A 22,772-nucleotide genomic window follows, 5' to 3' on the forward strand; every position below is an offset into this window, starting at 1 on the left:
CCACGTCTACGTTACGTATCCTTCGACGTATGCCGAGTTTACGGATGCGAATTTGGACCTCGTTCCGGGTTAATTTTCGAATTAGAGTGGATTAAAATTGCTAGGAAACGCACGAAAAGGGTTCTTAAATCCCACGACTTTCGCTTAAGAAAATAATGGTAATAATAATGGACGGGGAATATAAAAACGCAAGAAAATATCAGTTATTGTCAATAAACGGTATTCGTGTATATGTTGTAACAGCTGCAGTTTTATTGCTATTTGCAAACGATCTGCACGAAACTATCTACGGTTTCTGCTCGTCATCTAGCGAATGGTTCTCGCCTATAGGAAAATTAACGTCGAGATAAATCCTTCGAATGGTTCCTCTCGACAACTTGGTCTGTAAGGAAGACACCCGGGTGAGTCCCTTCTGTCTTTTCTCCGATTCTATAAAACGGTGGTAAAAATAGCTTAAATTTTCGTAGCTTTCTTCGACAAGTTGCAAGTCCGTTCATCACTTTAACTCCAGTTTACGATGCGAGTTCGTATCCAAAAACGTAGATTGTCAAATGAAGAATCACTTGCCCTACATGTGGTTTATGTATTGTCCCTTCGGCACCAATGCCGTCCCTTTGGCCATTTTCTTACTGGTAACGAATTACTACGTTATTTACAACAATTTTCGTTTATCCGTTGATTACGGATTTTATTTCCAGATACTGTGGTTAGTTACGCTATTTATTGGATTAGCCGTGGTCTCTAATCAATTGTAAACTATGGTTAAATACTTTTTTTTATAAGTTTATTATATTATTTTTATCATTAAGGACATTTTCTGTTTCCAGTTTATGTCCGGCATTATTGGTGATAACGAAGACTTTACGTCTGTCCCAAAACATCGCGGTATCCTTTAAAGTTATTCCTTCGTTATTCTACGTGTGCGGAACGGCCGACAGTTCCTTAACTCGCACGCTTAAAGGGGGTAACGTTCCTGGCTTTAGGCAACGGCGCACCCGATATATCGTCGTCGTTAGCCGGAACCTTTCAAAAGCGTTATTCCTTGGTCGTGGGACAACTGTTCGGAGGTGGAATTTTTGTTACTACGGTCGTAGCCGGTTCCATCTGCCTAGCCAAACCTTTCCACTTAATGAAGAGGCCGTTTCTTCGCGATGTTATCTTCTACATCGCCGCCTCTTATTGGGTATTTTTCGTCTTCTGTCGTAAAATATTAACGCTCGGCCACGCGGCGGGTAAGTCAGTTTATAAGTTAATAATGACTTTTAATTAAAAAGAGAAATAAATGCGCCTCGTTTGGCAGGTTTTATTGCCTTTTACTGCCTCTATATAGTAATAGTAATCGTGGGAAGAATCGTACATCAGAAGTATCGAAAGAAAAAAGAAATTCCTTCGTACGGATCTATTAATTCCGTTAAAGGTAAAGTATAGGGTGGCCTAAAAGTCAGTTAACCGAGAATAAAAACCATCGGCAACGACCGCATTTGTCATTTGGTCGAAGGCCACCGAATGGCGGTGGACTGACTTTTGGACCACCCCGCGAATTCGAGTATCGATTTAATTTAACGTAACTTATTAAAACGAAAGGTGACGAAGACGAGTCTTTCGAGCTATCGGACTACGAAGGAGACGAAGGATCGGGAGGTAAGACAAAATCGAATTAAAATTCTCAGAATAACAGTTTTAATTAAATTTATGATCAGGAGAGAACTTTCGACCTTTCGACTTATCTCAGCCCTCCGAGAAATTGATGCCAGATGCGAAGAGTATAACAAAAACTGGTAAATAATTTATACGATATTCTAAAAATACAGTTAATAATAAAAAATGAAGCGAATAAATAATCGTATTGGCCAATTTATATACAGAATTTGACCGAGGGAAACACTTATTGCGCCAAGTTTGTCCGTTGAATCTAGATACTTGGTCTCGATTAAGTTATCCCCAAAAAATCTTCCAAGTGATAAAGGTATATTTTACATTATTTAAGATATAGAACGCGTCTTTGCGTAACGCACCAGGGAGGAAGAGTCGACCCTACCCGTTGAAACGTTTAAAATTACTCTCGAGTCCTTATAATTTTAATAAGATATTAAATAAACGAATTATTTGGCGCAGATTCCCGCCGTTCTGTGCTTCGTCTTCGTTATTCCCGTAGTGGATTATAAGAAAGAAAACGATAATTGGTGCAAGATCCTCAATACTATTCACTGTATCACCGGCCCGATTTTTATAGCGTTCTCCGCGCGAGGTAACCCAGAAAATCTTTCTATCGACGATATAAAGAAATATCAATAAATAATTCCAACTTTTTGTTCTGGCAGTGGCCCACGTTCGCGTCAACGGAGTCTTTCCAGTTTGGGCTCTGGTGCTTGTTATATCCGCGGTGGTGGCATCTATTGTCTTCGTTACGTCGGACCACCATTCCCCTCCAAAATATCATTGGATTTTTGGATATTTAGGCTTCTTCGTGTCGTTATTTTGGATCTATATGATCGCGGAAGAGGTGACCGTCTTACTGAAAGCCATTGGCATAGTCTTCCATATCAGCGATATCGTTCTAGGTTTGACCTTCATGGCGTGGGGAAACAGCATCGGAGGTAACGAAATCCCCTATCGAAAAGCGCGCTTTTCTTAATGTTTTAAATTAATAATGATTAACAAAATTTCAGATTTCGTCACAAACGTGTCCGCAGCCAGCAAAGATCTTTCGAAAATGGGATTCTCCGCTTGTTTCGGATCCCCTCTATCCAGTATCCTTTGCCCGATTCGTCACAAAATTCATTTTCCTACAAAAACTACGCCGGAATTTTTCCAGATAATCCAATTTTTCTATAAATTACGATTTATTTTTCAATTTTTAAATCACCAACCCCCCGAGGGTAGATGGAATTTGCATTAATGGAATAAGAGAAAACGAGACGTGGGAATTGTGCCGAGGGAAGAGTCCCTCCCGGGAGGACTTTCTACGGGAAAATTAGCCCCTATTTAGGCGTTAGAAAGGCGAAGGAAACCCGGCATATTCCGCGTGACCAGTCTGTCGGTGGGGCGCGATTCGATAGCCTCGAGATCCATCCGTCACTGGCGGATCTCGAGGGCGGACGATACGTTAATTGATTTATTAACGTCGGAAACCGACAGATTATGTTACGTGGCCGGGAATGAAAGACGTCTTAAGTATAAAAAAATCATTATTAATGTAATTAAAACTTTAACTATATAAACAGCTTTACTATTAGGCCTGGGAATATCGTCTACGGTTAATCTAATCAGGTGCAAAAGCGAAATACACGTAAGCGCCTCGTTATTTGTTAATTCGAATTGAAGGCAATCGCCGTAATATCGTACTTTTTGTAATTTGCAGCTGGAATACAATTCTCTGACCATTTTACTGTACGCGAGTTTGGCCATCAGCTTGGTTTCCACATTAATTATCATGACGTGGTTTAATTACCAAGCTAACCGCTGGTACGGGTTCTACCTGATTCTACTTTATCTAATCTTCCTTATCTTCGCAATCCTCGTGGAATTTAAAATAATATCTTAACAAATCTATTTTTAGCGTGTAAATATGACGATAAATAAAGATATTTGTCAATCGTTAATCTTAATTTATTAATTTAAACGTCCACAAAACACGAAAGCGCGACATTTAACAATTAAATTCCGCCGTAATTTCGTCGAAAAACCCACTTTTAAGCATTTTTTAACGCGTAACTGAAAAAATCGATGGTGTTTAAATAATATAAATATATGGGATCGATCGATACGCGTCAAAGATCGATCGATAATCGATAAATTTTGCCATCGAACAATTAATAAACTTTAAAATTTCCACGTTAATCGAATTGTAAACCGAGTAAAAGGAGTCATTCGTAGAATTAGAGCACGCGAATTTCGATTTATGTCGTATTTTCTTGTAAACACCGGAAAGAACGATCGATAAAACGGATCAAAAGTATCAATTCTTTACAACCGTAGTAGAACAATCGATCGCGTCGTAAAGAAAACAAGAATTACATATTATAAAATCCGCACCCAAGTACTCCGCGTTACGTCTTTAAACAGAATTTCACTCCTTTCATTTTACGATATTTACAATTTATTACGATCTTCTAAACCTCGGTCGAGAAATTTTTCTATTCTTTCGCAATAATATATTATTTTACGTATCGTCGAGAGATGGCATTAGGTGGCCGCCGACGTCACGGTGTCGTCACACCACGTCGGTTTCCACACTAGTCGTGGCGGCGATGCGATGTGGGAATTACGAACGGGTGAGCGATTCTCTCTTCCTACTTTCCGTCGGGGTACACCCAGCCCAAACCGGACGGCTCTCGAGTGTCTAGTTAGACTTTTTCGGTGTCTACGCGCTTCTATGGTCGGGGTGTCGCCCATAAAACTCGGATTTTTGCCTTAGATCGATATTTACGTAACGTAGAGTAAGGCGTGTTTGACAGAATTTCTGCGGTATGTATTTAAATATCGATCGTTTCGCGCCAAACTGGCTTCTTTAAATCGTTTTTAATACTTAATAATAACGCGGCGAGTTTCTAACCGTTCCGAAAGCGCTAGAAGCGTACTACGTATTAAAAAAACTCATAAAAATACGCGTGACGTACACATTTCCGTAGCGGACACGTCAGATTTTAAGCTCCGCGTTAAACAAAACACACGGAATTTAGACGTAATTTTCTGGAAAAGTAGCTTAAACTTTGCAATTCCTTTTGTATTTGCAGATAATGCCTTTAATTGTATGTAGCGACGGAGCTTTTTCTATAACTTGGAAGGTGCGGAGAGGCGTATAAAACGTCGGAAGAGGGATGGAGAAGCGGGTGGGGTGATGTACCGCCATGTGTTTACAAAGCGACGCCTCGAGCGGATCGGATAATACCGACTCGATGGAGGCCATTCGCCGCACGGACGACAAACACCGACCGAAGGACTGTAGCGTGGTTTTAGTTCCACTGGATGGGGACATCGCCAGAAGGAAGACCGTTAAAGTGTTTTCGATGGGCCATTACGTATTGGCTCGGAGGGAATCTTCCAACTGGGATTTCGTCGTCATCGACGCCGGCGTAGAGAAGAACGGTGGCAAACTTAACGACCCGTCTCTACCCATATCCGTTTACTCCACCGTCAATAACTGTATCGTAACAGAAGTTAGGTGCGAAGATTTTCGAAAGAGAAAATGCCATTTGGCCGCACAGGCGGAAGCGGAGGAGGACCGAGTGGTGGCCGACGTGGTGGACAATTTGATAGATACGGTGGCGGCGGAACCCGTTCCGACGGAATCCATCGACTTCTCATCGCCCGGACCGAAAGAGATTGGACTGGTCAGAGATTTCTGTCGAGAAAACGGTTACGAATGGCGCGATTATCGAGACGTCGAAAGTCTCTTCACCTTTAGAACACTTCCGAGTTTAGAAGCGGAAACGATGGTCGAACCCGCCAACCGCAGACCCAAAGTCGGAAGGAAGAAAACTGCCGACAAAAGAGACCGAGTAAAAACCGCCAAAAGTCGAACGGACCAAGTTACGAAAAGCTGTTGGTCGAACGTCGGTGCCTCGGGTCTGGAAAAAATCGACAATTTGAAAATAAGGAAGATCCTAGAAGACTTTGGAAGACTCTCCAAGTAAGTAATTGTCGGTAGCAGTGGCGTAAAATCTACATAATGGCTTAAAGGAACCGTAGAATAAGCCATTCGATGTTAATTAACGCGGGAAGAGCGAAATTTCCACCACGTTTAGCGACGGTATACGAGCTTACGTAAACGAGACGATCCTTTACATTACGGAAACGTCATTAAAATAAGAATAAAAGCGCGCGCGAGGCGCTTATCGTTGGACATTTCCGTTTGTCACGGAAAACGAAACCCGTATTATCGTCACGCGCTTCGACGTTGGTAAATAAAACCGAAACGGGGCGGGGTAGTTTATAGTACGAGTCACCCGATAAACTAAACGTTAGTCGAGCGACATTCCTTTTAGAAAAGGCGTAAAGGCCGCCAACGACGTCGTATCCGGAGAAAGAAGCGGACGTCGTACCCCTCCACCCCTATTACCAATCGATTGGAAAAGACACCAGTTTTTTACCGCCGGTGCGCGGACAAAATAATAAACTGTTTTGTTATTGTTGCCAGGCGATTTATCCAATTTTTAGACACGTACGAACGATCGACTTTAAAGAAACGCGCGCGATGTATGGTACTACGGGTCGGCCGAAAAGTCAGTTAACCGTTAGGACTAATTGCTAATAAAAAACGTATATGTATATATATAAATATTTATATATATAGATTTGACAATGCGGATTATTTACGGTAAATAATCCGCATTGGTTCCGCTAGGGGGTAATAAAGGTGGGGAAATTCGTTGGTAGAACGAGAACGGCCAACAAATTAATTTTCTTGCCGTTTGAAAGCGCGTAAATGGCGCCGGGTTAAAATTTCGTTAGGCGAATAAACTTAACGGAACGACGGACACGCGTTTTATAACGGAAGAAACCGCGTAACAATAGAGCCATTAACTATAAGACGTAGGCGACTTTCGAAACGGCGTCGTTCGTCCGTCGCCTACGAAAATAAATTCGTTATCGGTTATTAGCCAGACATTTATGCTAAGACGCGGTTTCTTCTCCGGGAAACCCGCCGCCGTTTGGACGTTAGACCGGAGAAGAAAACCCGAAAAACCCCACTCGGCTGCCAACCCGCATCTACGGCACTTGGTTTTATGGGTGGCGCGTAAGGATCGATTCTTACCCTCCGAAATATAAAAACGTTTTATATTGTCGCGCAATAAATTTCCAACTATAAGTACAGACGAGCGAATATCGCTATTTAACTGCTTTTATTTACTTCTCTATACCGATCTCGTAATATAATCCGGAGGGGTGGATAACGATAATAATAATAAGCGCGGAGTCGAAAATTGAAATTTAGTAGGGGGTTAGGGCCAGGGCCGACAACGGACTTTCCGAAATTGGCATTTTTCTTACTATTTTAAATGCGGTTTTCTAATTACTTTGAGTCTAATTCTCGCACCCGGTAAAAACGGGTAAGATGGGCTATAATGTAATAATCGTAATTTTCGCCCTGGTTACTTTTTTGTCGGGCCGATCCGCTAGTATATTAACGAGAAAGAAAAAGAATTTTCCAGCCAACCGGGCGAGAAGGGGGCAATTTTGTTTTTATATTAGCCATTATCGCCAGTTTTTAAAATTAAGGACTAATTTATAAATAATAGCGCTTACGTAACGCCAATACGCGAAACGACGTACGAAAGTTAAGGATTTTGATATTCTGGCGGCGTATTTAAAGCCTCTAAATAGAAGATGGTTTGGTTTATTATGGGCGAAAAGAAAAGAATGCCAGGATTTTAAAACCACGTCGACGGAAAATACACTTTTACCCCCGTCTCTCTTCCCCGCCACTCATTTATAAACGTTACGTCTCTTACGTATTTTCCAAGAACGAAATAGAACGAATGGTGGCCTGGAAATTCGGCCAAACGTTGTCGGTATCGAAAATATTCAAATTCTATCCGTAACGTCGATATTACCGCGGGGAATTTTTCCATAAAATTCCTCAATCGGGGACGTTTTGGGGATAATTGATCCTATTTATCTGGCGGCTAGGCTGGAACGGGCGCCGTCTAAACCTAGAGGTATTGGTAGTATTGGCGTCGTTGGAGCATTGGCCCGTCTCTATCCATCTTTTTCCACACTACACTCTATATATTACGCTAGATATCGTATACCGCGGCGTTAAACGGTAAATTTCCAATACATTTGCGAAAAAATGCGTGGATATGGGGAATGGCCGCGCTCCGACGCTCGACTAATCTCGGTAACCATCGCGCCTGGCCCGACGTTTATTTACGGTTTAGAAACCCCCGGTAAGGGAACGGCGCCGAGGACGATTAATTAAATTATTGTATCGTAGGCAAACTTTAATGACAGTTGGTTTTTGTTTTCAGAAGCGAAGAGAATATTCGAGCTCCTAAACGAAAGAAGATCAGAATCGATTCGAATTCCGCCAATAAGAATTTGTCTTTAAAGCCGCTAAACTTATGTAAGAAGGACAATCGAGGTAATTATTGTACAATATTTTCCTCTTCTTCTAATAATAATAATAACGTAAAACGTCGTTTCGGGTCGAGATACGAAGAGGTTTTCAAGGACGTTTTCGGGATTTTTCGCTAGGATCGATAGAAACCGTTGTTTACTCTTGGAAATTCGAGTATAAACGACGGTCGGATCGATCGGCGGATTTTCTATTTTCGGTCACCTCTTAAAAATATTATCGTCTCCATAAAAGGAAAATATCCGAGCGCCAATTGGGTTTAAAGTAAACTAATTAAAGCCACCGGAACGAAAATGGCATTGAAAATGCGCGGCTCCTTACGTACGAGACGGGACGAAATTTGAATAAAAATGCCGCGCTGGATGTTAATTTAATTACGCGGCCACCGGAAAGTCGGTTAGCCGCGTCGGCCAATTTTTCGCTTTAACCAGTATTGGGATAAGGCCGCCCGTATACGAATATTTATATAAACGGTAAAATACTTTATTACAGAAGCGGAGAAACCGGTTACCATCAGCAAATCCGTCCAATCCGACATATCCATTTCGGGATCCATACTCAGGACGCTTCTTCATCATCGAGAGAATTCCAAGGAGGACGGGGATAAAGAATGGCGCGAAAACAGCCGGCAAAGGCGGGCGTCGGCGGAAAACTACCAGAAGAAGACGTCGAAAAAGTCTACGGCTCAACAGACCGACGGGGAAGACGAGATTTCGGAAAAGACGCCGAGCCAAACGAACGGGAACGACCGATGGTTAAACGATCCGACGGCCATTTTGAAAAAAATACACAAGTTGAAAAAAGACATCCTTTATTTAGATCTGTTAGCCGAAGAAAAGGAGAAAGAGCGCATCGCCATTCTGTGTTTCAGGAATTACAAAGAGAGTATCCTCAGGAAGATCTTCGCCAACGGCGCGTCCCAAGACGTTTCCAGAGCCCAGAATCGCGCCGTCGACGTCCCCAAACTCATCCATCCCAGCGCCCAACACCGGCCTTTAACTTCTGTTTTGTTTCCGTCCAACGATTCCGTGGCGGAAGGGCGCGATTCCTACGCCACTCTACCAGACCATCCGCAAGTTCCTCTCAATCAGGTATTAAAGTTTTAGTTCTTTCTTAATCGGCCTTCCACCTAATTGTCCTCTTGATTTTCTTTTCTTCTCGCTTCCAGATCGACGACAATTTTCTTCGTTTCGGTAACTGCGTCAAGTGCGATTTAGCCAAATCCGCCTTTCTAAATCCCAGTTACCGCAATCCTTGGTATTGCCATCCACTTTGCCAGGTGACTAAACTTAATTTTCCTATATATTTTCGTACGTTCGACCTCGAAAGTTCTTCGGAAATTAATTTTTCCGGAGGCAATAAACGTGGAAATAAAATATAAATATACCGGTAAAAAATGCACCATTGGTAAGTCGTCGGCGGTAAACGCGCTATACGGATCGATACACGGGCGTACGGTAAATAGTAAGATAAACGTTTTTAATATTGTCGGATTTTACTTGGATTCTATATTATTTTTCTTCTTTTCCAGACACATTCTTGTAGTCAACACGAAAAAGAATGCGGAGGATTCGTAGTAGATCCGTCTACGAAGTAACATATTTTTGCTACGTTTTCGTGTTATTCGCATAGATTTAGATACCTCGTTCACTGGTTCTCTTACGCAAATAAATTTTTCATTTTAAAAATAATAAAATAATATATTAAATCGTTTTTATTTAAAAAAACTTACCGTCGTGACGGTAAATGGCGCGGGCCTACCGCCTTTTGACTTTTCGCCTAGACGGACGATAAGAGATGGAAGGACGGGCGATTTGGTCGGGGAGAGAGGGGCGTAAAAGTTTACTTAAAGTCTCCATTTACTCTACGTTGTAAGGAGGAAGGGGCGTATAATTTTCGGCGGTTGGCCGACTACCGGGCTAGGTGGTTATAGCCAATGGCCCCCGAAGGACGGAAGAAACGGTACTAAAGTAGCGAAATTATTTCCATTTCGAATAAATAAAGAGTTTTTTAATTTTTACCATTTAGGTCTAACGAACGGAAAAGAATCCGGGTGGTTACGTAAATTGATTTTTACCAAGCTACAAATGGCGAAAATACGGTGACAGGCAATTGGCTGCCAGGTGTTTCCGCTGGGAAATAAAAATTACAACACGTTTTATAGGGTTAAAAAAAGGTGGAAATAACGCGACGTAACGAATAAGCCGTTTAATTTATATATCGTTTACTTTTAAAAAAAGAAAAGTTGCCAGGGAAAAAGACAAAGACAACGCGCGGCCGCTTAACGACCTACAGACTTATTATTTAAAAGAGAAAAGCGCGGTCCGACGAACCAGCGAAGAAATAGGAAAAATAAAATAAGAAACTTAACGATAAAGATAAAATAATTTTAAAATTGAAGAGGTTAAAACGATAGACGAACGGCCGTCGGACAGACGGACGAACTTATAAACGACGCGATAAAACGCAAACGGACGGGCAAGACGTTTTATAAACTAGGAATTATATAAAGTTTGGTTTTTAATTTCGGATTTTTAGGCGGAAATTTCCGTTTTAACCATCGATGGTAAAATAGGAAGGACAAATCGCTAGACAATTAATTCGTTTAATGTTAGACGAAGTAAAGAAATAAAAGCTTGTTAGGAGGAAATTGGGCTTTTAATTCGTTGGAAAAACAAAATCATTAATCAATGCCACTTGCATAATAGATTGGAAGAAGGAAAATATTCCTTTAAAATCCCCAGTTTCGTAAACGGAAACCTTTACTTTTTAATTTAATATTTAAATATTTAATTTCCAATTAATAAAAGGGCTACTTTTATCCTTTTCCACGTCCATTTTTAGTCGTTCGAACGTTTGGTTTTTTTTGCGAATTTATGGGAAGTTTGGCAGCCGGCCAATTTCTTAAACGTCTTTACGACTCGGAACACGTGTTCGAACGACAAATGCGGGCGTTTAAAAAAATATAATTGACGTACGAACCAATTCCGTACGTACCGTACATATTACAATCGTTTTTATTAAAAGTACTTTACGGATAAATTATCGACCGATATCGGAAAATACTTTCGAGGTTAAAGACGATTAAACGCCGTACTTACAGTTAACGTAAGTTATGTTTAGACGATTTTCTCAAACCGTCGACGACAAAATAAAGTGGAAATAAAACTCGTTTAACCAACGAGTAACGGTTTATGGACTTCCATGGGCAAATAACGCTTGGCGCCGGCGGAAGCCGGGTCCATCCGTTTTTAAGACAAAATAATAATAAACGTCGTCGTTATTAAAAAGCCGAGGATCGGTCCGCGGCCCGGGAATGCCGTCGCCAATTAAAAGTAATTAATATTTCGACGGAATACGAAAGGCCGCGCCTGGCGGATACCACCGGGCCAGAACCCCGGAATACTCGGCGCCACCGGTGCGGGAAGCATTCCGGGTAATTTTTTTCCATATTTGTTGTAATTTAAATCCACGTATCGCCTGGTAAACCACAGCTTTCTATCTATAGTCCGGGTGTTAACTACTTGCCCTATCTCCGTCCGCTACCCGCAACCAACGACGCCCATTCCGGCTAAAAGTCTGTACAGTACTTTCTACGTAAAACCAACGCGCGATAAGTGTCGCCATCTGACGAGTAAATCCCGTATCAAAATGGCAGAAAATATTAATTATACAGTAGAACCTCCATTATCCGGATTTTCGATTATCCGGATTGTTCAAAATAAAAATTTTACGAATTTGCTGATTTGCACTTGGAGAATTACCACACTGTTTATGTACGTGATGGAATGCGTAACTTTGTTTCAACAACGTCTCACCCGGCACAGTGATCGTAAACTCTTAAATATATTTTACGTAGTAATAAAAATATAACTTGACATACGTATTTATAAATAATTTATATTCAAATTACATCATTTCTATGACCGAGGGCGGCGTAAGGCATGGACGACGTGGACCACCGCCTATGCCTGGCGGTGCGAAGGGCCTCGCGCCTCGAAGGTTTATGCATTACTTAAAAGCCATGAACGCGACGAAAACATTTTACTCGTCGTAAAACGATAAATAGTTTGTCAAATTTTTATTCATAAAAATGCAGTTTCGACTGCTTTTTATTTTATAAAATCCGTCTTCTCGCGCTACCAGAGGGCCTTTTAAACAATAGGTACTCTGTTAGCGTTGGTCAGTAGTAGTTCAAATTCAATACGAACGTTTGTTTCTTGAAAATTTGATCACGATTTAAATACAGTATTTACTTTTAATATTACCGATATGTCATCGAAAAGAAAACGTGTTGTATTATCATTAAAAGACAAATTAAAGTATTTGTTTCTATTATCCGGATTTTTCCTTATCCGGACTACCTTCATCCCCAATTAGTCCGGATAATCGAGGTTCTACTGTATTTATTATTCGCTAAAATGTATCTTTAACGATTTTTAAACCTATAATTACGCTCGTATATGAAGCGTAAGACGAACGAAACGTCTGTAATTAATAATTTATTCAAATATATTCGAGTAGGGAACACCGATGGCGCAGTTTGGCGTTTTGTAATTTAAAACGGTCGTCCGGAACGATACGAACTTTACGCTTTACTCTAGAGTTTTTAATAAGGCGTTAAATAACCGTCCAGCATTTTGTAATTTAATCTCGTTGGCTGGCGCTATAAGCCCGCCCCTAAGCGCGTCTATTTCATCTAGACCAGTGTTTCTCAACGAGGGCGATATCGCCCCCGTGTGGGCGTTTTCCATGTTGAGGGGGCTATTTGTAACAATTTATATTTTGGAGGGCGAAAAACAATTTTCTGGGCGATATAGTAAAACATTATATTAAGATTAATTAGTTATTTTATTCGTTATATCGTACAATAATTAAACAAATAACATTATACTAGTCACTAGTCTATTCGATGCGGTACGAATTTGGCGTTAGCCCTGGCCCTCGGCATCGGAATTTTGAAATGAAGGAGGCGATACTACGTAACGGTTTTATTGAAGGGGGCGACGATTCGTTAGAGGTTGAGAAACACTGATCTAAACTAAGTGTAAAACAAAATTAAGGGATGAAAGCCATAAATTATTCCATAAAATGAAGAATGTTTACAAACGCATTTAACTTATCGCTACGGAATATTTTCACTCGTTTATAAACGTTTAAATAAAGAATTAAGCAAAGAAATGTCTCGTTACTTACTTTCAAAATTAAAAAAAAAAAAAAAAAAAAGTAAGGTAAGCGACTCGCGCCGTCTCTCGGTTAAGGGTTTAAACTTCATTTCCTTCGCACGCTTTTACACGCCGGTTGGAACGGACAAAAATATGTTAAAAAAAAGAGATGACACCGGCTATTATTTATTACGACATCGGTTACAATTTTTAATTAATTTAAAATACAGTCGACCCCCCTATAACGCGGTAGATACGTTCCGTTTTTTATGAAACTGTTGTTTTAGGAGACCTTGCCAATCACAGACCGGCACGTATGCACTTTACGGACTACGGCTGTTTGAAAGGTTTTCTTCCATAAAATTAATCGATTCTAGACTAATCCGACTCAACATTTCCAAAATACGTATATTTTTTTTGGGAATAATCCGGATAAACTACGCTATAAACAAAAAATTGTAGGATTACTTACCGAGTGTGCACCGTTCGACGTCGCCATTGCTCAAGCTTGTTTTCGTCGCGGATCGGCGCACCGAACGGCGGCCGCGATTTCTGATAAGTTATTTTTCTGAGAAACTTCGTTGAACTTTAGAGACATCATTAATATAAATAATTTTTATGGCCGTTGAATAAGAAATGTTTCTTTCGCAAGAAATGTATAAAATTAGTGCTGTATTAGACTTACGGTACCTAATTTACATACTATACAGACGATAGTAAACTCGACTTACTCGCCTAAACTCTCCGTAGCGTGGCGCTGGACAGCGGAAAGTATATATATAATTATAATAAAGTTACAATAAATTAAGTTAATATATAATTATATATACAGTACCTAATTTATATATAATTAATATATAATTATATGTACAGTACNTGTTAAACAAATTCATAAATTTATAAAGCACAATGTAGAAAATACAAATTTCTAACATTTACAAAAAAGATTCCCTCAGGCCTGATGGGACTCGTAAGTCCCAAACATATTTTGATCTCATACAGCTTGCAAACCATTAATTCTACAAACATAATACATTAAAATCAAACTACACATATCTAGAATACATATTAAAAAATACAAAGACATTTAACTTGAAAACAATAAGTAGAATTTGGCAACAAAGAAAGCAATATCAGCTACTACCATTCAAACAACACACGATGTGAAACTTTTTTCAACAAAACTAAAACAGGAACAGTTTGAAAGTTACTACCCTATAGAAGAGAAAAAGAACACTTTATACAATGATAAAATGCAAGCCCCAGAAAGCTATAATGCATACACTATGAAATAAAAAATATGAAAGATAGTGGGACTAGAAAGTCCCGTCAGGCAATAAAGGGCTAAACTCTCCGTAGCGTGGCACTGGACGGCGGAAAGTAGTTCGGCTGCCCGATGACGTTCTACCGAATTATAGGAGTTGTTTTACTATGTTTGTACGGATACCGTCGCAATTTTTTCGCCGTCATATAGGAATCCGAACTATAGGAACCCGTGTTAAAGGGGGGGTCGACTGTACACGCTTTCCACCTCAAATTAGTAGCGGCTCGTCTCCGTACATCGTACTTTTCCTCTAACGATAGAATCGCGTCAGTTATCTATCTAACACCTTTCGGGGAAAACTTTTTGAATGGAAATAACGCGACTTCCGGTTTACATCGGAAGTTAATCGAGGCCTCCACATCCGGCCTCGTCTTTCATCTATCTAACTTCGCTCTCGAGATTAAGGAAAGACGAACGGATGGACGGACGACAGCGGGAATCTACCTGTACAATTTTTTTTCAAACTGCGGCCCAATAATGGCAGACAACTTTATGAAATTGCTAGATCCATCGAGGAAGGAGAGGTTTGCGAAAATAACGGAAAGAATGAATCTCTTAACCCGTGATGCGCGCATATCCAATCGGAGGCTTCGACATTTTCGCGAGAGATCCAGAAAGGCTCGAAAATGTTTAACGCGACGAGCAAAAATAGTGTATATTTATTATAGATATATTTATATAAATCTATTTAGAGGAGGTTTGTGGCAAGTAAAAGTTGATTGATTGATGATTGATACCTAATCCTTTGAAGACTCGCCGTTCTATACATAGTACTCTCGCCGCACAAAAGTGAGAGACACTGCCCTTTTCTTAATTAACCTCGATGACTATGTGGGTTTTGTTTATAACTAATTTTGTATAAAACTTGCGTGTAAAAAATAGGACAATACGTAAGCTATAACGATAGTTAATTTTCTACATTGTTGCGAGTGATTTTATACGGACCGAAGCATCCTCAGTTTTATTAATCGGATGCAGATTGGACGTGGATGAAAATTTCGGGAAGCCCATTAGAAAGACAAAACTATTAGATAAAATTTCTGCAATTCTAAAATTCATTGTCGCAGTTTCTCGAGCAGTGTGTGATAAAAAATGGAGAAACCTCGAGAAAACATATAAAGGCAACAAAGGTAAGACCAAAACCCTTATAGGGAAGTCGGCAATCGACTGGCCTTATTTTAAGTTATTTGATGAAGAACGTAGTTATAGGGCGAATATCGGACCTCTCGACGATATCGTCATTTCTCTGAGCCGAACTTGGCTCAGAGAAATGTGCCATCTCCAATCCGACGACTTCCTTAGGTCTATCCAATCACTCTGAAAATGGCATTATCGGAACCATTTTTATCGAGCGAGCCTCGCTATAAAGGCACTTAAAAAGAAAGAGGAAGGAAGAGCCACCAGAGTGATTCCAGACTGAGATTGTCCGCCGAGAGAAGGATCGACAAACAGAAAACTCGTGGTGGCAGGAATTTAAAGAACTGGAGGAGAAGCGCTTGCAGCAAGAAAAGAACTCGAAGAAAAGAGAATGCGTATGACGGGTGCTCGGCTGGAAGTTCGAAGATTCAACGTTTTCCGTCTACTGAAAATTCGGATCATTTGCCTTCACGCGAACCTGATATCTGTCTGATTGAACAAAATGCCACGTCTTATCTCGCCGAATGTTTGGCAAAGAAAGTGCCGACAGCCTTAGGTAACTGTACGCAATGTCAGTTAGTTTTGACAACAAATAATTTAGAGGAACATTCTATATTTACTTGGTTTAAGGAATATGATAATACTCAACGATTAACATATCCATCAAATTTAATTAATTTAATAAGTACTAAAATTTATCTTATTTATAAAAATTTTATCAGAAAGAGAGGAATTACTAAACAATAGTCATTTTTTAAATACGTATTTTGTTAGAATTTAACATTTTGGCTAGTGTTCCATTCCTGTCATTACTACCGAATACATGTTTTGTTTAAAAAAATCAGTGGTTATCTCTAATCAAATTATAGAAATATCAGAATATTTCATTCTTAAACTGAAAAAATTACACAAAATGCATTGTTAATCCATTCGAATATTCATTTAAAATAATATTTAACTATTCGCTGTTATATAGTAGAGAGATGTAGGGCCAGTCTTTATAATATCAAATAAAAATTGTTCTATTTATCATTCGATGTATCAACACCGACCAATTCTCGATTTATTCATAGCAGTTAAGTAACAAAGTCAATTATTGTAATTGCCATCGAATGTCATTTCGACTAATATTAAATATTCATAGAAGATTACACCCCTCTTTTTCCATCTTCGTGTTTTACAAAATTTTCCCATTCTTTTTAATTAAATATTCAAAAGATTTGACATTTTCTTTTTTAATATTTCTTCTCCAAAGCGACTTGGACAAAATTGTTTCGGGATAATTATCGAATAAATAATCTTGGCTTCTAATGAGAAATTACCTTCATTTGTAAGAAATCTAATTATTCTACATTCCCTATTTTTATATTTAAATAGACCCTAATTATTCTTCTTACAACTTCTTGAATTTACAATTTATTCCGATCGTTCAGCCATCTTCCATCTACTCCAATCTATTCTTAAGATAAAACTACTTTTTTTTAAAGCTTTTCAATTCATTCATTATCTCTTCATTCACGCATAAATATTTTTTCAAGTACAAATTATAATTTATTTTAATTGTATTATACTTTTTCTAAATACAAATTTTTGTTGGCGATTTATGCATTTTTAAAAATAATTTCAGCATTTTGTTAATAATTTCGGCGTAATTATTAATGTATACGATATAAACGATATAATTAATATATTAAACAATACTAAAACTTAAAGGAGCGGCCAGTTGGCCGCATAAATCGGGGACTAGCTACCACTGTTTAGTGGTTTTATACATTAAACGTGGCTTCCGAATGGTTCACTCCAGAGATAACATTCGACTCGAAACCAGCGTCTCCCCGCAGATGTACCTCGGCTGTCGACTTTTGGCCAACGATACTCTGTAAACGAAGTCGCGTTTTCCCCTAGTTTTATCACGCGATCTAGAGCACCCACGAAAGTTCATATATAGTTAATCGGGTCTCCTACCCCTAAGGTTTCTATATCTGGTCTCGTCTTCCGTCTAATTTCTTTCTCGAGATTAAGGAAAGAAAGACGGACGGAGGACAGTGGGAACTTATAGGTCTACAATTTTTCAAATTACAGTCCGATATTAAAATAACTAACAACTTTAACTAGACACAGTTCGCTTTCTGTTCGACGAATTGAATCGAAGCGCTAGCGAGTCGATAATATTGTTTCGGGGTATCTACAACCGTCACTTGTCGCTACTATCGCATTAACGTCGCCTTTGGCATAAAAAATACAAACTTCCAGCAACGAGCAGCTTAACTTTCCCGGCAACGTTTTAAAATGCGCGTGCGCATCTTTTACGATATTTTATTACTAAAAACTTTTTAATTTTTAATTATTATAAAATGTCAGAAAGCTTAATTCTGAAGGTAGGAATGGATTTTCTTTAAAAAAATTTCAATGCTAATAACGAGTAAAATCGATATTAAGTCCGATCCTACTGGAGATACGACATCCGACCCCTCTTTATCTCCCCATTCCCTCCATCTTTAACCACCGAAATTTAATAGCATCAATCCCCTAATACACAAACCTGACTGCAAAATTTCAGAAAATTTCGACAAAACGCGCAGGAGTTATTAAGCCTCAAAGAAAGTGAACAAAGTCGTGCCCCTACGCACGCTAACATCCATTCACAGGAAAAAAAACGAATTTTAAAAATATATCTGGACGTTTCAAAGTCCCGAGTCCAAAAATGTAAAAATCTTGCGGGCTCGTATTTTGACCGATAGCCATACATTCCCTCTGTTATAACACAACCAGGAAAGAAAACTCGCACGCTCCCGCTAGCAACATCGGACGTTGTCACTTTTGACTCTATCGTATCTCTGAAACGCATCGCGGACCTCCGACGTATATTACATTTTTAAATTGGTCGCCACGTACGATGCAAAACGACCAAGTTCAATCAAAATCGGCCGATGGCATTTTCGGAACGAAATCAATTTATCTAAGCACGTAGAAGAGGCTTCGCTAATGCTCCGAGTCAATAAAAACACGAAAATGCTTTACGGAGATCAGATTATACATATTTTATAAAAAGATAAAAACATAATTTGATATAAATATTAAGTGATTTTAATTTTAGTAACTATATTTTTGCTTATCTATAAGAAACCTTCAGAAAAAATCAAACAGGTTTTTAATTATTAAATTAAATACGCTTCTATCCCAAAGTTAACCATACATTGAACGGTTACGGCTATAATTAAAAGGGCTTATTTAATTATAGCTGTAATAGGCTAATCGTTTAATGTATAGTGTTTTAACTAGTACAGAAATAAATATCTTAAATACCGTTGATACAAACTGGCAATTGGTCTTTTTATTATTATTTAATGTACGAAATAGGAATTAAAGAAAATATATTTCTCTCGAATTTTAACCATAAGTTTTACTGAAATAATAGGATGTTTGAAAGTTTTCTTTTTATAATTAAAACTATTTTCACCAATTAATCGATTATAAAACAAAATGCACTATCGTTCCGGAAAACTATTGGTTAATATAATAAAATTTAAAATTTCTCCATCGTTAAAAAAATAAATGCCATTTGTTTTCAATGAATGAAAGTCTTCGATGCCAATTTTATCTCGGGAATAATCATTTTATTATAGAAATTTATCCCTTTCGTTCCCGAATATTTATTCATTTATTTATTTTTACGCAAAATCCAAGATACGAAAAGGGTCATCTCTTTTGAAGTCAAATTGAAGATTTTTAATGGAAAAAATACGAGAAAGCGTGGTACGTATGTGTACCAATGGGACTTTTTTGGTATCTATCAATATATATACAATCAAGAAAGAAACGAGCCTCGTGACAATTACTCGTTATCAAAATTTCTTTGGTGTCGCGTAACAGATCCGAATGTAGACTCTCCCCATTTGAGTTTGCCTGGAATGGTAATTTCCGCAGTTAGCCATACAATTACTTACTGCAGTAAAGTAAGTTTCCAATAGATTCGCTCTAGTAAAAAAACGATAGAAACACGGGACTACATCTAGGACTTTTATTGTCTCCGCAAGAAACTCGACGACTCGTTCTCCAAGGATTAATGCGTCATTTGCAACTGATGAAAACCTTCACCAGAGTATACAGTTAGGTCGTATGGCAAATAAGCCATAATTTGATATTCCGTTTAGTTAGTTTTAGTGAAGAGCGATCTTCGAATTTAGTCACTGAACCTCTACTTTGAAATTGATTATCTTGACATTTACTAAATGTGTATTTCAAGCAGGAAATCAGTTCATCGGCATAACAGATTTTTGGAGCCTTCGAAGGTTTTTCTGGTGGAGCGAAGTAGAGTTTAGTAGTAAAAGCATAAATCTATCGCGGGAAATAGTGTTTTCAATAGCTCGACTCTCGCCTATTAGTAGCCGAGTGGATTATACCACTAAACTGCCAAATTAAACATCTGTCGAGGGGAATGCTTCCCGGGAAACTGACCCCTATTTAGGTGTTGCGAAAGTAAAGAAACCCAGAAAACTCCGCAGGGTCAGCTCGCTGGCCGAGCGCGAACCCGCGACCATCCGCTAATGTTCGAGGGTTTTATCCGTTCCGCCACCGACGAGCACCGGAATGATCAGGAATTAACCGAATCGAATCAAAACGCCTACAAAAATTTCGAAAGATTCAAAAGATACTCGAACCCCGGACTCCCAAAGCACATCCTTAAGATTCGTATTAATGGATTTTAAAGATTAGTATTTTTCATTTTGAATCCATAAATTCACGCCAAGCATCGACATATTGTAGAATATGATCGGCCATTAAAAGCGGACCTAATCGCAATGGGATAGACGAGTGTGACTAGAGGACCCCCATCGGAACTACCCGGATTAAATTTATTCAAAAAGAAAAAAAGCATATTTTGACCATCAAAATCTATAAATTTTAATTAAACCGAGAAATATTAAAGTAAAAAGAATTTTTTGAATAAAAAAGTAACTCCTCAATACAGAAACATTACAAATATATTTTCTTCTTTAAATAAGCGATTTTTTAAGATAATTATTAATTCATTGACATATTTTTAAAGTATCATCACTGGCAATCGATAACTTCTAGAGTAGATGTACTGGAATCGTTTTTAAACTTTTCTGTCTAAAAAAAACTCTGTCTTAAAATCTAACAAAACTAATCAAATTTCTAAATTTATCTTCCGACCTTATGGAAAAAATAAAATTTCAAACCTTCTCGAGCAAATTCCTATTGTTTCGCAGTTATTTTATACGTAACAGTAGTATTAAAAAGACTCCAAAATTTATTTATTAGGTAAGTTCGCTATTAGAATTTTTGCGCGCACGTGCAGAGAGTAATGTCCTAAAAATAAACTATGTTTATGAAAAATATGTACAAGTTATATAAAAAAAGCAACGTATAGTCGTCCTGTGCAACATTTATGACTACAAAACGATATAAATCTCCTTTAAAATGATTACAGATCATGTGTATTTTCGTTTACGGATTCTGAAAGTATCTCGCTCTTGTAAACAACAGATGTTTTGACTTTTAAACATTTCCAGGTTAAATTTTCAAATGATCCAAATGATGAATGTACATAGTATTTTCATTGTGCTTCTCCAGTGGCATGATGCAACACACTGAACCGCCGAGTCACTATGGTAACAAGACCGACTTCCTCCTTCTGTGGAAGTATATATAAAGGCCGTCACGTGCCCGATTGAGATTACAAACAATGAGAAGTTGGTGCACAGATGCCGAGTCTCGAATCTTCTTAACTCCGAAAGGTTGGTATTTTCTACAGTTCTTAAAGGCGTTTTACTTAGCAAGTATTTAGTAAGACTAAGAAATTTCATTAAAATTTCACAAAGTTTTAACTAATCTTAAATTTTCACTTATTTTTTTCTTTACAGAATGATTACAGTTGATTTGCAAAACGCTACGTCTTCGGAAATTAGTGACAAAATGGAGGCAGTCTTTCTGGCCACCTTGAATGCTGGAAGTCTGATCATCAACAGCTTGGTGTTTTTACTTTTCTACAGAAAACCCACCCTCCGCACTTTTTCTAACAGATTCGTATTGAGTCTGTCCCTTTGCCATATGGTGCAATCAGTGTTGCAAATGCCATACGTTGTTCTGTCCGGTCTGTTCGGAAGGTGGATTTTTGGTCAATTATGGTGCAACATATCAGCTTCTCTATCTATCTGTCTCTGTTTGATCACTGCCTTTTCTCTCCTCCTAATCGCTATCGATAGATGTTACGCAGTCAACAATCCTCTACATTACACCATGACTTTCAATAAAAAACTTAATTACCTTCAGATAATCGGGATCTGGATGATTTCTGTCATCTTGTCTCTTCCTCCCGTTTTAGGGTTGTTCAGAATCGAGTACAGAAGATCGTGGCATTCGTGTTCTATATTATGGTACAGCAGCACTCCTAGCCTAGTGATCTACTCTACGGTGCTTACCATCAGCGGATTTTTGGTCCCATTCATAAAATTATGTCTCACGTATCGATCCATGTATTTGGCAGCCAAGAAAAACAGTGCCAGAGCACGTATGTATCCTTATAGAAAAAAACTGAGTTCGTTTAAGTTGGGGGAGGAATGGAGAGCTATCAGAACACCTCTGATGGTCGTAACTTCTCACGTAGTATCGACGCTCCCATTTTATCTAGTACTAGCGTTAGAATCTTACAGCAAACGTTACGTTCGACCCGACTGGTTGATGAGTATTGTAAACATCGCTCTATTTAGCAGTTCCATCATCAATCCATATTTGTACGTGTTTCGCAATAAGACGACTAAGAAAGAACTAAGAAAATTAGTATATGGCAAGAAGGAAGAAGGTTGGTTAATGGGAGAATGACTAACTCAAGTTTCACTGTGCTATTTAACGAAAGGAATTGCATCTAAGAACGTTTAACACTATAAAGTAAGAAAAATTTGTTTCTTCTTATATCTGTGCAGTGTTGACCTAAATCAAATTGTAGGTCCGTTTTATATCTTGTACTGTGTCACATAAAACAGTCTAACTACGTGTATTTAGATTCAATTAACCTTACAATAAGTAAGACTTTAAGCTGTAA

General features: G+C 38.6%; 3 protein-coding genes across 4 annotated transcripts; all 3 read left to right on the plus strand.

The window, feature by feature from the left end:
* Positions 1 to 277: 277 nt before the first annotated feature.
* Positions 278 to 3,554, plus strand: LOC111619004 (mitochondrial sodium/calcium exchanger protein-like). The gene is made up of 14 exons (XM_023360635.1): positions 278 to 401; positions 468 to 632; positions 699 to 751; positions 828 to 885; positions 962 to 1,232; positions 1,301 to 1,417; positions 1,585 to 1,641; positions 1,701 to 1,778; positions 1,866 to 1,966; positions 2,116 to 2,248; positions 2,322 to 2,597; positions 2,670 to 2,750; positions 3,225 to 3,289; positions 3,362 to 3,554. Exons 1-14 carry the CDS (start codon positions 360 to 362, stop codon positions 3,542 to 3,544), a joined length of 1,680 nt encoding a protein of 559 aa, XP_023216403.1. The 5' UTR covers positions 278 to 359; the 3' UTR covers positions 3,545 to 3,554.
* Positions 3,555 to 4,180: 626 nt separating this feature from the next.
* LOC111619017 lies at positions 4,181 to 9,803 on the plus strand. Of its 2 annotated transcripts, none has more exons than XM_023360647.1 (6): positions 4,181 to 4,274; positions 4,737 to 5,632; positions 7,974 to 8,086; positions 8,573 to 9,171; positions 9,249 to 9,359; positions 9,612 to 9,803. In XM_023360647.1, the coding sequence occupies exons 2-6, from the start codon at positions 4,851 to 4,853 to the stop codon at positions 9,675 to 9,677; spliced, it is 1,671 nt and encodes a 556-aa protein (XP_023216415.1). In that variant the 5' UTR covers positions 4,181 to 4,274; positions 4,737 to 4,850; the 3' UTR covers positions 9,678 to 9,803. The 2 variants fall into 2 exon arrangements, with proteins under 2 accessions (XP_023216415.1, XP_023216416.1); XM_023360648.1 differs by lacking the exon at positions 4,181 to 4,274 and adding an exon at positions 4,312 to 4,467.
* Positions 9,804 to 21,176: 11,373 nt separating this feature from the next.
* Positions 21,177 to 22,772, plus strand: LOC111619005 (G-protein coupled receptor 161-like). Its single transcript, XM_023360636.1, has 2 exons — positions 21,177 to 21,468; positions 21,595 to 22,772. The coding sequence occupies exon 2, from the start codon at positions 21,596 to 21,598 to the stop codon at positions 22,550 to 22,552; it is 957 nt and encodes a 318-aa protein (XP_023216404.1). The 5' UTR covers positions 21,177 to 21,468; position 21,595; the 3' UTR covers positions 22,553 to 22,772.

The sequence above is a fragment of the Centruroides sculpturatus genome, unplaced genomic scaffold (assembly GCF_000671375.1).
Source record: "Centruroides sculpturatus isolate CEXI.00-Female unplaced genomic scaffold, Cexi_2.0 scaffold234, whole genome shotgun sequence".
NCBI classification, from domain to species: Eukaryota; Metazoa; Arthropoda; class Arachnida; order Scorpiones; family Buthidae; genus Centruroides; species Centruroides sculpturatus.

Coding starts and splice junctions, on each gene's coding strand:
- LOC111619004 (XM_023360635.1), top strand. CDS start 360: ATGGTTCCTCTCGACAACTTGGTCTGTAAGGAAGACACCCGG. Junction 2,249..2,321: donor TATAGCGTTCTCCGCGCGAG/GTAACCCAGAAA, acceptor TTGTTCTGGCAG/TGGCCCACGTTCGCGTCAAC. Junction 2,751..3,224: donor TTTCGGATCCCCTCTATCCA/GTATCCTTTGCC, acceptor CTATATAAACAG/CTTTACTATTAGGCCTGGGA.
- LOC111619017 (XM_023360647.1), top strand. CDS start 4,851: ATGTGTTTACAAAGCGACGCCTCGAGCGGATCGGATAATACCGACTCG. Junction 5,633..7,973: donor GACTTTGGAAGACTCTCCAA/GTAAGTAATTGT, acceptor TTTTGTTTTCAG/AAGCGAAGAGAATATTCGAG. Junction 8,087..8,572: donor ATGTAAGAAGGACAATCGAG/GTAATTATTGTA, acceptor ACTTTATTACAG/AAGCGGAGAAACCGGTTACC.
- LOC111619005 (XM_023360636.1), top strand. CDS start 21,596: ATGATTACAGTTGATTTGCAAAACGCTACGTCTTCGGAAATTAGTGAC.